The sequence below is a fragment of the Zootoca vivipara genome, chromosome 1, assembly GCF_963506605.1.
Source record: "Zootoca vivipara chromosome 1, rZooViv1.1, whole genome shotgun sequence".
Lineage (NCBI taxonomy): Eukaryota > Metazoa > Chordata > Lepidosauria > Squamata > Lacertidae > Zootoca > Zootoca vivipara.
In genome coordinates, this window is record NC_083276.1 from 13394299 (window position 1) to 13407664 (window position 13366).

The window sequence follows — 13366 nt, forward strand, 5'->3', positions numbered from 1 at the left end:
CTACTGAAATAGGTTGATTTGGGAAAGGAAGGGGGGGAATGGAAAACTCATTAATTCAAAAACCTTAATGCGCCACTGCATTAACTAGCGTGACGCGTACCTTTTCAGAATTTCAAAGCTTCGGGCTTAACAGTTATAAATATTGAAGACTATGTAGAACCGCAGAATAAAATCTAAATTCTTAACCCAAAAGGGGGGGGGAGGTGTTTCAGTGCTAACTACACAGGCCTTGCATTCAACCTGCTCCGCCACTTCTTCTAGGCCCAGAATGACTTTCCGTATTCCCTGATCTCACAGCCATCTTATTTTACAAAATTCTGACCTTAGTTTATCTGTTGAGTCTTGCCTACCATTCTCATTTTTTCCTTGGAAAGGACCACAGCATCATTTAAGTGAAGGTTTGTTTTGAGTAGGGAGGGGGAAGAGATAAATTGATCACAACTCAGGTGCAAACCAGTGGCTTTGCTTCTGAACGTGAAAAATATATAGAAAGAGTACCCCTTGGCAGTTAAAGAGTTCTCTTGAAGGGCAAGCTCACATTTGTACATTATAAAGTCTGTAACCCACCCCCCCCCCCACAAATGAGATGGCCATCAACTTAACCTTGTCAGTCAGCTGTCATGTCCACGCTTTCAGCTGGATGCCCAAAGCAGCTCCAGCACATAGCTAAGACACGTCAATCATAAGCCCTAAATATGACTACTAGGGGTCAGTCTGACATAGGAATTGTACTAAAGAGTTTTAATGTTTCCACTAATAATTAGTCCAGTGAGTTTTAAAATTCGCAGGCACGGACCACCAGTGGTTTAGATCGCACCTAGAAAGACCACAGAAGAAACTGCTGATGATTTCTCTTGAGTAAAAAATGCTGGTGTCTGTAAAATAAAAACTTCACGACTTCACCCCTCTGATGCAGTTGTACGCAACACCAGACGATCACGCCATCACGATCACAAATAGTCACAAAAGCCCGATAAACAGGACACCGGGAAACACCCTTATTAACAATGCAATCTGTTGGGTTTGCGTTCTTATGCCTTTTGTGTTTTTATCTGCTTTGCTCCTGTTTCGAGCCACCCTGAGCTCTACAAATCAAGGGTGCTATACAAATTTAATACAGGCAGCTCCCAATTTACACCGGGGTTATTTTCCAAGGCATCGCGTGTTTAAGTGGAATTGCGTATATTCGAAACACCATTGAAAAAGCCCGCAAACACCCAGTTCCACCCACCCACCCACTTTTTGTGATGTTTCGGGTACGGAGCGATGCCCGTGTGCACGGTCACAACACGTATCAGACGCACCTAAAACGGTCGCTGCCTATAAATAAATAAATTGAAATGTGCCCGCTGGCCTGAGGAGGAACAAAAGCCGGCAACCACTGCAGGCCTTGTTTTAGGCCAGTGGTGGCCAAACTTGGCCCTCCAGCTGTTTTGGGACTACAATTCCCATCATCCGTGACCACTGGTCCTGTTAGCTAGGGATGATGGGAGTTGTAGTCCCAAAACAGCTGGAGGGCCAAATTTGGCCATCTCTGTTTAGGCAGCCAAAGTCTGACTCAGCAGCCTGCTCCTTTCAGCAAGGAAATAAAGAACTGTCTGACGTTTAGACGACATCTGAATGCAGCCGTGCAAAGGGAGATCTTCAATGTTAGATGTTTTATTGTGTTTTTACTATTCCGTTGGGAGGCGCCCAGAGAGGCCGGGGCAATTCAGTCAGATCCGTGGCATATAAATAATAATAAATAATAATAATAATAATAATAATAATAATAATATCAATTGATGCTGCCAACTGAATATGGGAACTTTTGAATACTATTATTTAATGGTTGCTTTTATATCCCATTTCTCCTCCAAAGAGCTCAAGGTGGCAAATGTGGTTCTTCCCCCTCTTCCTCCCTCATATAATTCCCACACAACAACCCAGTGAGGTAGGTTAGCCTGAGAGGCAGTGACTGGCCCAAGGTCACCCTGTCAGCTTCACTGCTGAATGCAGATTCGAACCCCAGCCTCCCAGATCCTAGTCCAACGCTCTAACCACTACACCACATTGGCTTTCTAGGCATAGATTCTACCACCAAGTGATGGTGCCCCCGCAACTATAATGAATACTAATTAAAAGCCTCCATCTAGTACAGTTAATATAGCACATATGTCTTTAAAAATCAACAAAGATAGAGAGGAAGCCTTATGTAAGTAAGGAGGCCAGCTCTACTTACTACTACAGATTTTTTAAAAAAGAAATATTAAGTTAATACTTCAGGCCATGAGTCATTTGCCAGCTGAGATCAAACAGAGCTGTTTTCTTCATAACGTGCTACAAGAGAGCATCACTTTATCTGAAACAAGGGAGGGACACCGAAATCATAGCAGGTTTAAATCTGCCTGCTCCCCAGATTTCAGAACTTTTTGTCTGTTCGTGTCAGGAACAAGTAGCACAAGCAAACTTAGCAAAAGTTGTATCGAAACACATTTGGAGGCGGCAGAGTATTGTTGCACAGCAGAGAGTCACTTTCAGTAATGTCCTCCTGGTTATGACCGCATGGCAACAGGGCCATTACAAAAAGAGATTACAGCTATTTCACCCGCCCCACCCCGCAAAAAAAGGTGCTAAATCACCCAAAAGCCAGCATGGTATGACAGGATCAATTTTGGGAATGTAAGCCCCTTGAATTCGCACAACTATATTATTTCATTATTAGTTAGCACATTCTTAAATAATCTCCCCACCAACAAAAATACATAGGGGTGTGTGGAGAAGAGAATCCAGTTTTTCCATGGAAGCATTAGCACTTATGCCAACACAGCAGGCCTGTCAAACTAAATTCCTACCTGAGCTTTGCTTTCCTGCATCCAGCCATGGGTGGGGGGGAGGAATGCCAGACATTTACAATTTCTACCCACACCATAGACATTTTAAGCAAGCCTAATATCTCCAGCAGATTGCTCACTGAACATACACGTTAAAAGAATTTACTCGGTCCTTTTGCAGAAAAATCGCATTCTCCAAGGGAATGTGTAACAGGGTGGGTTTTTGTTTTTTAAAAAATTTCTAGTTGCAGTACGGGGTTTTTTTTCTTTACAAAAATTAAAATTAAAACAGAGTGCAGGGACCCGGCAACTCCGCTGGAGAAAAGGTGGCAGGGAACATTTTAATTCCCTCTGAAATTTTGCAAAGGCAGCTGTGCCATTGCAAGTCCAGTCTCTTCTTCGTTTGTGTGTGTGTGTGTGTGTTTTTTTGTACTGCCCCAAACACAATGCAATGTGAAAGCCTCCCTATTGAGGATGATTAATACTGACACCTGAATTTTTCCAACATATAAGTAACATCGGCATTAATAACAGCCACACACGTCACCCTTTATATTGCATGACATCCAGGCCAGATCTGCATGGCCGTTCTACCACACGACGCAGTTCAATGCAACACAACGGAGGGGGAAGGGGACCGGCTGGGAGAGACCAACACTTATAAAAAGAGAATATTGTCACTGAAAATTACAGCAGCAGGAGGGAAAAACAGAACAGACTTGTATTCTACACTTTCTGTTCAGGTTTATGGTAGGAAATGCAATAAAGGGTTTGGCAAAACGGCCGTTTTAAGACTTTTTGCACGAACAACACACATAATGAATCTGAAAGGGGGTATTTCTCCCCTCCCCAATCAGCCAGTCAGCAGACTAAGGAAGAAGTCATATTCACATAATGGAGGAGAAAAGTCTGCAGTAAGAACCTGGGTCTTAAAAGAGCCGGGGATCTAGGTTTCTTGGAGGGGGCCATCGTTCAATAGTTAAGATCATGTTTGGGATGCAGAAGGCTCACAGGTTTCCGGGCATCCCCTTTTGAACAAAACAGGTAAGCCAAGGATAAGAAAGCTCTCTCTGCTTGAGATCTGGAAGGCCACTACTGCCAGGCAGAGAAGACAACACTGAGATAGGTGCACACACACTAAAGACTGCCTTATCCTAGGACAGGCTACATGCATTTACTTCCAAATCCTAGCTAGGATTTTTATTTTTCAAAACCAAGTTTCTCGTGGCTTATTGGAGGTGCTAGCAAAGCAAGCTGCTTCTTTAAATACCTTCATCATGTTAAAAAAAAAACCCCACAAAACCGTTAACAGCTGCGGACTATAAATAAGAACTACGCAAATACTAAGAGATTAATTTAATCAGAGGGAAGTATAGACTAGGAATCTCTCTGTGTGCAAGTAGCCCTCAACTGGCACAAATCCAGTTGAGATGAGCTATCGCAAGGCTTTATATGTGTGCATTAACTGTGGATAGGTAAACGGGAGGGGACAAAGGGGGGGGGAGAGAATCCAGCATCAAAATGGCCTGAAAGTTTAGTTCGACCACGAAAGCAACGTGGTTATTTTTAGAGCACTACAGGCATAGAAACAGAGCGCCAAACTGTGACCTACAGCTATGCACATCCAAGCATCGCATCATCCGACCGACAAGTCTTAACTTTAGCTAGAAGCACATCTGGCATGACTTCAGACCGTCGTTGTTCATCCGGCTACCGACAATAACTTTGGATGCATATCACAGCAGTAACGAGCTTCTGAAATCCTCGTCCTTGCCTTTATTTTTTAAAAACAAAACAAAAGCCCAAATAACAGGTCAACTCCTGCTCAAGACAAAACTGTCTAAAAGGCAGAAGCCCTGAATGGACTTTGGGAGAATTTTGGAAGGATCCACGTCCAAGTGCACAGGCTCTCTCTCTCCTGTAAGAAGCAGCAAATTTAGCAACCCGCAGAAGCTGGAAAAAGGATGCAAAAAGATACATGTGCCATCTCCAGTGCTCTTTTCTCAAGTGGGTAGAGTGAGGAATGCTTGTCTGCTTTTTTACAGAATGTGCAACTGCCGGTAAAGGGGAACGATGCTGGAATAAAACAGCCGTCACGTCGAGCAAAACTCATACACGGCCACATCGGGGAAAAGATACGCCTTTCAATAAGTACAGTAAGTAGGTGAGTCATTTCACTCAAAACTTTCAAAATGAAAATTAAAAAGCACAGTAGTTGTGTTGACTTTAGAAATTGTATTGACTAAAAACGAAACAAACAAGGGTATTTAGAAGCCTCAGAAACGACCAATGTCATGCATGGGAAGGGTACAGTAGTGATCTGGACTTCCAGATTTCTAACAGTTTAGTAAACTGTAGGCATCCAGATGTGTGTATGTATTCATGTTATGTACATGCATATCTTAATAACTGGGACCGTTAAATTCAGTGGAAAAACTTTTCTATCTCTGTGTTTTAAAAGATCACATTTGTGAAGTTTTTGGGGCTTTGATTAGTTACCTCTTCATGTAGTACAAAAAGCTTACACGTTAAGACACAGAGAGAGCAGAATCTGACCCGATCCAAACATGTTTGAGTCCAATTGGTTTTAAAGGGGGGGGCAAGCTTATATGTCCAGATTGTTACCAAATAGTGTGATCCTAAAGATGTCTACTCAGGTACAAGGCCCACAGAGTTCAAAGGGCCTTGCTGCCAGGTAAAGTGTGTATAGGATTGCTGCCTCCATGTGTCAGACTGTGTGGTGATTTACGAATGTTGTAACTGCACTGAACAAACCTGAAGAACCTTTTCTCTCATCTTTTTAAATCAGCTGCCAAAATGCCATTCTTTGGCTGGATGAAATGGCCAAAAAACTATTCCTATAAGACCGGACAGTACCCTGGCTCAGAAGTTGTGACCAAGACCCTCCTGAGGGAACTGAAATGGCACCTCAAGGAACGCGAGCGCCTGATACAGGAGATAGAAAATGAACAAAAAGTTCAGAAAACTAGTGTGGATTACAACTGGCTGAAGAGCCAGCAAAGTCCTCAGATAACTATCCCAGCTACTGAACAAAGGCAGCTCGAAGTCCTTTGCTCCCAAATCCAACCGTGCCAAACTGGAATCATTCTCAGCAGGTAACACCGTTTTTATTGACCAAGCATCACATAAACGTCTGCAAAAAAATCAAGTCCTATAAAAGACTTTTCCTTGCAGTTTCATCTTAATGCTTCTGGAAAGTAAAACCCAGGTAGATAGTCCTCAGTGTGGTTACATGGTTCATTGCAAGTATGCTCTGGACTCTAGCCTTAGCTTATTCCAAAGTCCCTCCAAGTTCAATGGATCACCTCAAGCTAAGTGTGCATAGGAGTGATTTTGACAAATTTAATTGTACAAGTTAAATGCAGGTTGGTGTAACTTTCAAGGTTTATCCGTTCCCTGAATGTGATGAACAAAAAGTCAATGCTAAAGCCTTCTAGAAACAAAACTTTAGTTTTGCTACGCAAATTCAATGCCTATTAAAAGGTCTTTATTATTTAAAAATCAGGTGCATGCACTATTTTTGCTAGACACGATATGTATCGGCATATAAATGAACTACCCTTTCCCCCAGTGTGTATAGCTTAAAATTTGCTTGCTATCATTGTGGTTTGTGAAACTAGTGACTCGCGATCCAAATTCATACACTACATGCTGGTAAAGCTAACATGTTCTACTCACAAAAGCAGCCTATTAAAATCTCTCCATTAAAACATTCCTAATTCTATACATGCAATTTTTCACCCACAGGCAATGTACAGGGATTAAAAAAAAAATCAGAACAACCCTATGCTCTCTTTTTGAGCCCAGTAAAAGACTGGAGGGCAACGTCAGTTCGAATCAACTTGCTCAGACAGCTTAATATGGGAAGGGGGAGCAGAATAGTTTCCACTGTTGTATGACATCAAGATGTATTACAAGCGCCATTCTCCCCTGTTTCTTGATGGTTTCTTTAGAAAGCAACCACAAAAATGACACAACATCTTTCTCCGCTGCCACAAAAAACAAAAAAGATAGAAGCAATAGGAACATACCAGCAAATTCAGGTTGCTCCTGAATAGTTGATTGGGAGGTATCAGGCAACAAAACCACTTCCCCAAAACATCAGACTTTTGCAATAAGTGATGGGGGAAATCTACTGGAAATTCCCTTCCATGCAATACCCAGCAAAGGAATCAGAATGAATGCTCAATTTAGAAAAGAAAAAAAAATTGTCTGGAAGCAACCTTAGATTTCAGTTTTTGGGTTTTTTCCCCCCTTTTCTTTCTAGATTCCGTGAGGTTCTGGCAGAAAATGACGTTTTACCTTGGGAAATTGTGTACATATTCAAGCAAGTTTTAAAAGAGTTCCTAACCAATCTGGAGAGAGAGGCTCAACAGGAGCAGCTGGCCGACGTTTGGAATACAAATTGCTCCATGCACTTTGCAGCACCTGGCGACAACTCAGGCAAAACAGACAAAGAGGAGATCCCGACTGTATCTAGTTACGTTGACAAGAACACACAGGGCATGTTTCCAACTTTCTCCCACAGAATTTGGAATCTTCCCTATTACTACCCATCAAGTTAAGTTTCCCCCTCCTCCCAAGGTTGCCTCCGATGTCCCTCCATTACCAGCTTTCAGCAAGATTCAACAACTCTGAAGAAATCACAAAATTTTACACCACTCCAGCCCCATGGCTGCAAATTCAGAATGTTAAACCTGTGACAACTTGCATATAATTTACAGTCCTTAGGATAATTAGAATGCCAGCCTCTTTCTACTGTTTTGCTAGCTAACCATGTTGTGTAAAAGAACCTTCCTAACCCAAGGTGTACTGTAGAGTAGACCTTTTTAATGAGATGTCCGAAGTACCATAATGTTCCTATAAGCATGTACGGTAGCAAACTTCAGTTTGCAATATTTTAAAAATGAAATCACTATATAAATAATAAAGTATTATGTTAGAGAACAACAACGACCATACTTTTAGAAGACATCTGAAGGCAGCCCTGTTTAGGGATGCTTTTAATGTTTGATGGACTACTGTATTTTAATATTTTGTTGGAAGCCGCCCAGAGGGGCTGGGGAAACCCAGCCAGATGGGCGGGGTATAAATAATTATTTATATTATTATTATTATTATTATTATTATTATTATGAAAAGCAATAGCAATGGGAGAAGGGGAGATTGTTTTGTGGCCGGCAGTCATGCAATCCTTCCCAAAGTAAGTCATTTACTCTCTGGAATGAAAACTCAACAGTAAAAAAAGGGAAAAAATTAAACAGCCTTTCCTGCACTCTTATTTATAATGTTGGGTCTTCAGCAGATAGGAAGCACTCTGGTCTAAGGCAAATCACAAAAACAATGGACACCACTATCTGCTTTTTCAAGGAGAGAGGGAGGGAAAGAAAAAACCAAGGACAGCACTCATTTACTACTGTTAATAGTTGTGAAAGAAAAGGGGGGGCAGGTATCTGATCCAAAGGAGCTTAAGCATTAACTAGGGCTACAAACCCCCCAAAACGGACACCAGCTAGCAATTTTTTTTAAAAAAAATGCAACTGGTTCTTTGAACACATTTGATGTGGAGTTTGAAGTGTTTCTCTACTTGAAATTTTAATAAATAAATACAATCCCTGCATGCTTCATCCATGGTCGTAATACTTATTTTTCTGTGGTTTAAACAGGCTTACATTACCTTACAGGATTGTATTTTCTAATACAGAGTTAATAGATAATTTTTAAAAAAGATTCCCTATACAGGAAAATTCCTGGTTAGATATAAAAACAAACCAACTTGGGATACATATATATAAACACTTCAATATATGCTTTCCCCCTCAAGCATTAGTTGTTGGGGGGGCGTGCAGAACGGCTGCCCCCCCCCGCCGCCCAATAGCTTGAAATTGACATGTGGGAACTGTGGCCACAACTGACATAAGTAGAGCAGAAAATCAATGAAAATAGTTGCCAGAATTGACTTTTCCGCAAACATATCCAAGCTAAATTTAACTCCCACCATTACGGAACAGCAACTAACATGCTTGCAGTTTTAGGGTTATGCCACCAGATAGCAAAAGCAGAGACAAGAGGCAAAAGCTGCAATTCTAACCCCACTTCACCTGAAAACAAGTCCCACTGAATTCAATAGAACTTTTAAGTAGAAACGGGACTTTAGTTTTCTATTGCACACACACACATTTCTTTTGCCCTAATGCCTAGGATAAAAAAAAACTGTGCAGGTGTTCAAGGCTGCATTTTGAATCCAACACACTCCTAGCATGAGGGGAAAAAACTGCTGTTCATGCAATGAAGCTGATCTGTGAATTCCATCGCTTCCCCCTTTGCAGCACGATCTTGATTTTCTGCCTTTTATGCACCTATCATTTTTATTTAAATAAAGCCCTCCCAAAGAAAGGAAGCTTTATTCCCCAAAATTTATCTTTCAGCCACCCCCCCCCTACAAAAAAAAACCCTGCAACAACCAATGGTTCTACAGCAGAATATGCAGAGACCTCCCCACACAGAGGAGCATGTGCAGCCTGCATTTATGGTGTTGGGAAGGCCAGGGGAATCGATGGCCCTGTGGATGGTATCGGACTACAAATCACTTCAGCGCCTGTCATCACTGCCAGTGGTCAGAGATATTAGGACCTAGTCCAATACTGTAACCACTACACCCAACTGACTCCAACCTGTTGACTGAATGGAGGGTGGGGAGAGAATCTCTCTCGGCTGCTATCGTACTGTTAATCCTTGGAAGAGAAGAATGTAAGCAATGCCCTGCTGAATCAGGCAAAAGGCCCAACGAACCCCACCTTGGGCGAAACCCTGCATTTCAGGGGGTTGAACAAGATGACCCATGTGGTCCCTTCCAACACTACAGTTCTATGATCCTATTCTCACAGTGGCCAGCCAGAAGATGCTTGCCTGTGGGGAAACCCAAAAACATATACAGTAGGTATATCATTTTCCCTTCCCACTCCCGCATGCGTCTCTAAGTATTTTTTACCCCTCTCTTGTAATTTCTTCTCCCTTTCTCCTTTCACACTCAGCCTGTACCTTATTCCCTGCCCCCAAAACTCCCATTTATTCCATCCTCCCTCCTCCATGATCCCATTACATTTCTGCTATATCCCCTTCCTTTTGGTTTCCAGTCTATTATTGTTATTATTAATAAATATTAAACCTTTTCTCTCACATTCTAATTTCCTTCACTTCCTCCTCGAGCTATTTCCCCACTTAGGAGACCTTCCTTCCTTCCTTCTGCCCCTGAACATCTTGACTCTGAAGGCAAGTTGTTGGTGGTGCTGCCATCCAAAAAAGCTATGACATACCGTAATTAAGGGTCTGGGCAGGCAAGAGCGAAGGAACTGAAGAGCCTGTGGCGCTGAGGCCTCCCTGTAAGTGGCCCAAGGCCCATCGTTTGAGTAACACGGTTCTAGATTTTGCACAGATATGCAGCCATTCTGATTACTGCAAAGCCGTGCCTGTCCAGTCCTGTCCCAAAGAACTCATCCCTCCCGCAGAGGAGTCAACCATCAATACATAAAGGCAAAGCGGCTTTATAAATCAGTCCTGTGACTTTTGAGAGAGAGCACACACCTTGTCAGGTTTTACTTGACCAAGAGATACCCTACCCGCTGATATTTTTAAATGTATGCCGATTAAAGATTCCCGACTTTGAAGTTTTGAATTGTAATTCTAATTTATACAGCTTAGATTTTAATTTTATTGACTCCCATGTTGTTGCTGCTGTTTTTAGATTATTGTAGGTTAGCTTTTGCTTTCATTTCAAAAACTGCCTGCAGGGCCAAAGTGGGCAAGTGAAGTGTTGGTCACCTGGTGGTAACATGATTAGCTTGGCTATCAAACAATCTACCAAATCAGTACCTAAGAGATCATATCAAAAACTCATCTAGTCCAGCATCCTTTCTCACAGGGGCCAAAGAGATGCCTTCAAGAAGTTCACAAACAGTAGTTAACACATTAGCCATGTTACCAGGTAGCATGGGCATAGTGGGAGTGGGTGGGGCAGCTCCCCCCCCCATCAATAAAAAAATAATAATACATAGCCAACTGAGGTTCTGCCCCGCCTCCCCCCCAACAAAAGGCCTGGCTATGCCCATGCCAGGTAGTCAGCCTCAACCACCTGCTTTTCCCGGTGACTGAGGTGGGGGTCATGCCCCTAAAATACTCCCCCTTTCCCCCTTCTATTTCTAATGAAACACGTAACATACACTCTGGGGCCTCAAATGTCTTTTTATAGTATTCCTAAGAGGCTATTTCTCTTGGACAGTGGGCTTCACTTGCTTTCCTCCAGTCTCCTGGAGCTACAAACACCTGCCTGCGATAAGGAATAAATAATCTTAACAACAAAAGCAGCAATCTCCCCACACACACACACACCTACCTGGGAGTAAGGCCCCTGTGAACTCCACGGCACTTACTTCTTGAGTAAGCACATACAGGATTGTGGTCCAGCCTATTTATCATTACAAAGCAGTCCTGAAGAGACCACTTCATCAGCTGCCTGGAATGTTTTGTTGGAAAAAAACAGATTTTTTTCCTTTGGACAAATTAAATAATCTATGGCTTTTTAACCTGTGTGTGTGTGTGTGTGGGTATTTTTACTATGTTACACATTTTTGTGTCTTTATACAGTATTGTAAACTGCCCTGTGGTACGGTAAGTTATAAAAATAGTGCAGGTTAGCCTGCCAACTCTTCTAAGGGATTAATGTACTCCAATAATTACTATTTATTAAATTTGTATGCCGCCCTTCATCAAAAATCCTCAGGGCAGTTCACAGCCTAAAAAACACAGAATAAAACCACAAAGACTAAAAAACAAACCAGTAACACACACACACACACACACACACACACACACATATATATATATCCCTGGGCTCCTTTGGATAAAGTTATTCAGCTTTTGGAAGGGTCATATTAATAAAGCTAATAAATAACAGTAAATTAGATTAAGGTCTGGTTAACTACAATAACAAGCTCCCCCCCCTCTTTTTGTAATGTACTCAATACTATTATTATTTTTGTTCCTTTTTGTTTTCTACATGGGTACTGTTTCTTGTGTCTTATCTTACTCTGTGCACGTGTCGTTTGGTGCTTTTTTCATTTCTCTGTAAAGCATACAAAATAAAATAGAAATAAACAACGGTGAGCAGCAACCTGTCCCGCAGAAATACATACGCATTGGCAGAAGGGGCCTGCTCTTTCGCAGGCCCCCCCGGGCTGTGGGCCGGTCCACCAGCCTGGGGCTGGCCCCCCAAGAACTCTACTCCGCTGACGGCCTTGCCAATGGTGAACCAGTCGCTGATCTGCTCCAAGGTGAGCTTTCGCAACATCTCTGCCCCCTGCCCAAGCCAGGACACCAGCGCCCACGTCGCCACGCAGCGCCCCCTAAGAACCCAGGTTAATTGCTAGGCGCCGCCCCCAGCCACGTGCCCAACACTCCGCAGGCAGAATTCTGCGACTCCTCTTTAATGGGCGGGGCTTCCGATACAGCGCTCTCCTACGCAGATTTACTCAGAAGTAACTGCTGCCGCGTTCAAACGGGGCTTGCTCCCGTCTTAGGCGCGCGCGCACGCACGCGCGTGCGTACAGACTGCACAAGCCGGTTTGAATCCGAAGTTCCCAACTTAAACTCAGGCGCGTTTAGGCCTGCAAGCAACATTGCAGTACAATCTTCTTCATAGCTGCCAAGTTTTCCCTTTTCTCGCGAGGAAGCCTATTCAGCATAAGGGAAAATCCCTTAAAATAAGGGATAACTTGGCAGCTATGTCTTCTTTCCGCACCTTGACTCGAATGTAAGCCTTGCAGTGTGAAATGGGATGTGTGTATATTAGAGAGAGAAAGACCTACATCATTTACTTACGCTTGCTTGAAACCATCCGATGAATTTTCGTGGTTTTGCTACCGGGCCGGCCGCTCTTTCCTCCCTAAATTGGAAAAACTGCTGCAAAGAGCTAAGGTTGTGTTTGTTGGACTACAACTCCCATCAATGCCTAGCTAGCAGGAGCAGTGGTCAGGGATGATGGGAATTGTAGTCCAACAACTTCGGGGGGGGGGGGCGCAAGGTTGATGAGAAAGGCTGACAGATAAAACCCACAATAAAGTACATGGTTTATCTAAAACCTATACTTCTGTGGTCGATCGCGCAAAATGCAGTTATCTCGCCGCTTTTCTCCCACCCACCGGGGGTTTACTTCTGAGTAAACGTGCCTAGAGGACGGGGTCAGCTCGCTTTTACTCTCTTCTTTCGCAATTTAAATAAAAATGTAATCTACCTTATGCAGGCAGACTAGTCTTTTGGGGGATGGGGGTTGCCGCACACAGCAATGCAGCGGCGACCACTTTGCACTCTTGCACGCACAGCTGATCTCGAATTATCAGTTTCATTCAGTTTCAATCTGATCATCCGAGAGGAGACGATTTGCATTCTATCAGGTTGCTTGGGCTGCACGGAGGAGTTTCTACCCAAATATTTGTATTTATATTGTTTATTTTTTTGCTGCTGCGCCAGTATGGATG

General features: G+C 42.9%; 2 protein-coding genes across 2 annotated transcripts in view; one reads left to right on the forward strand and one right to left on the reverse strand.

Annotated features, from left to right (window-relative positions):
- The window catches only part of TDRD9 (tudor domain containing 9), an 81550-nt gene extending 69324 nt beyond the window's left edge, over positions 1 to 12226 (reverse strand). The window contains exon 1 of the mRNA XM_035105043.2: positions 12026 to 12226. Coding sequence (XP_034960934.1) covers positions 12026 to 12180 — 155 coding nt within the window. The 5' untranslated portion in view covers positions 12181 to 12226. The remainder of the gene's footprint in view (positions 1 to 12025) is intronic.
- Positions 5630 to 7399, forward strand: RD3L (RD3 like). Its single transcript, XM_035105074.2, has 2 exons — positions 5630 to 5929; positions 7102 to 7399. Exons 1-2 carry the CDS (start codon positions 5631 to 5633, stop codon positions 7397 to 7399), a joined length of 597 nt encoding a protein of 198 aa, XP_034960965.1. The 5' UTR covers position 5630.
- Positions 12227 to 13366: the final 1140 nt, after the last annotated feature.

Bases quoted from the DNA above. Each gene is read 5' to 3' on its own strand.
- RD3L (XM_035105074.2), top strand. From the start codon at position 5,631: ATGCCATTCTTTGGCTGGATGAAATGGCCAAAAAACTATTCCTATAAG. The intron at 5,930-7,101 runs GTAACACCGTTT...TTTTCTTTCTAG, and splicing joins ACTGGAATCATTCTCAGCAG to ATTCCGTGAGGTTCTGGCAG.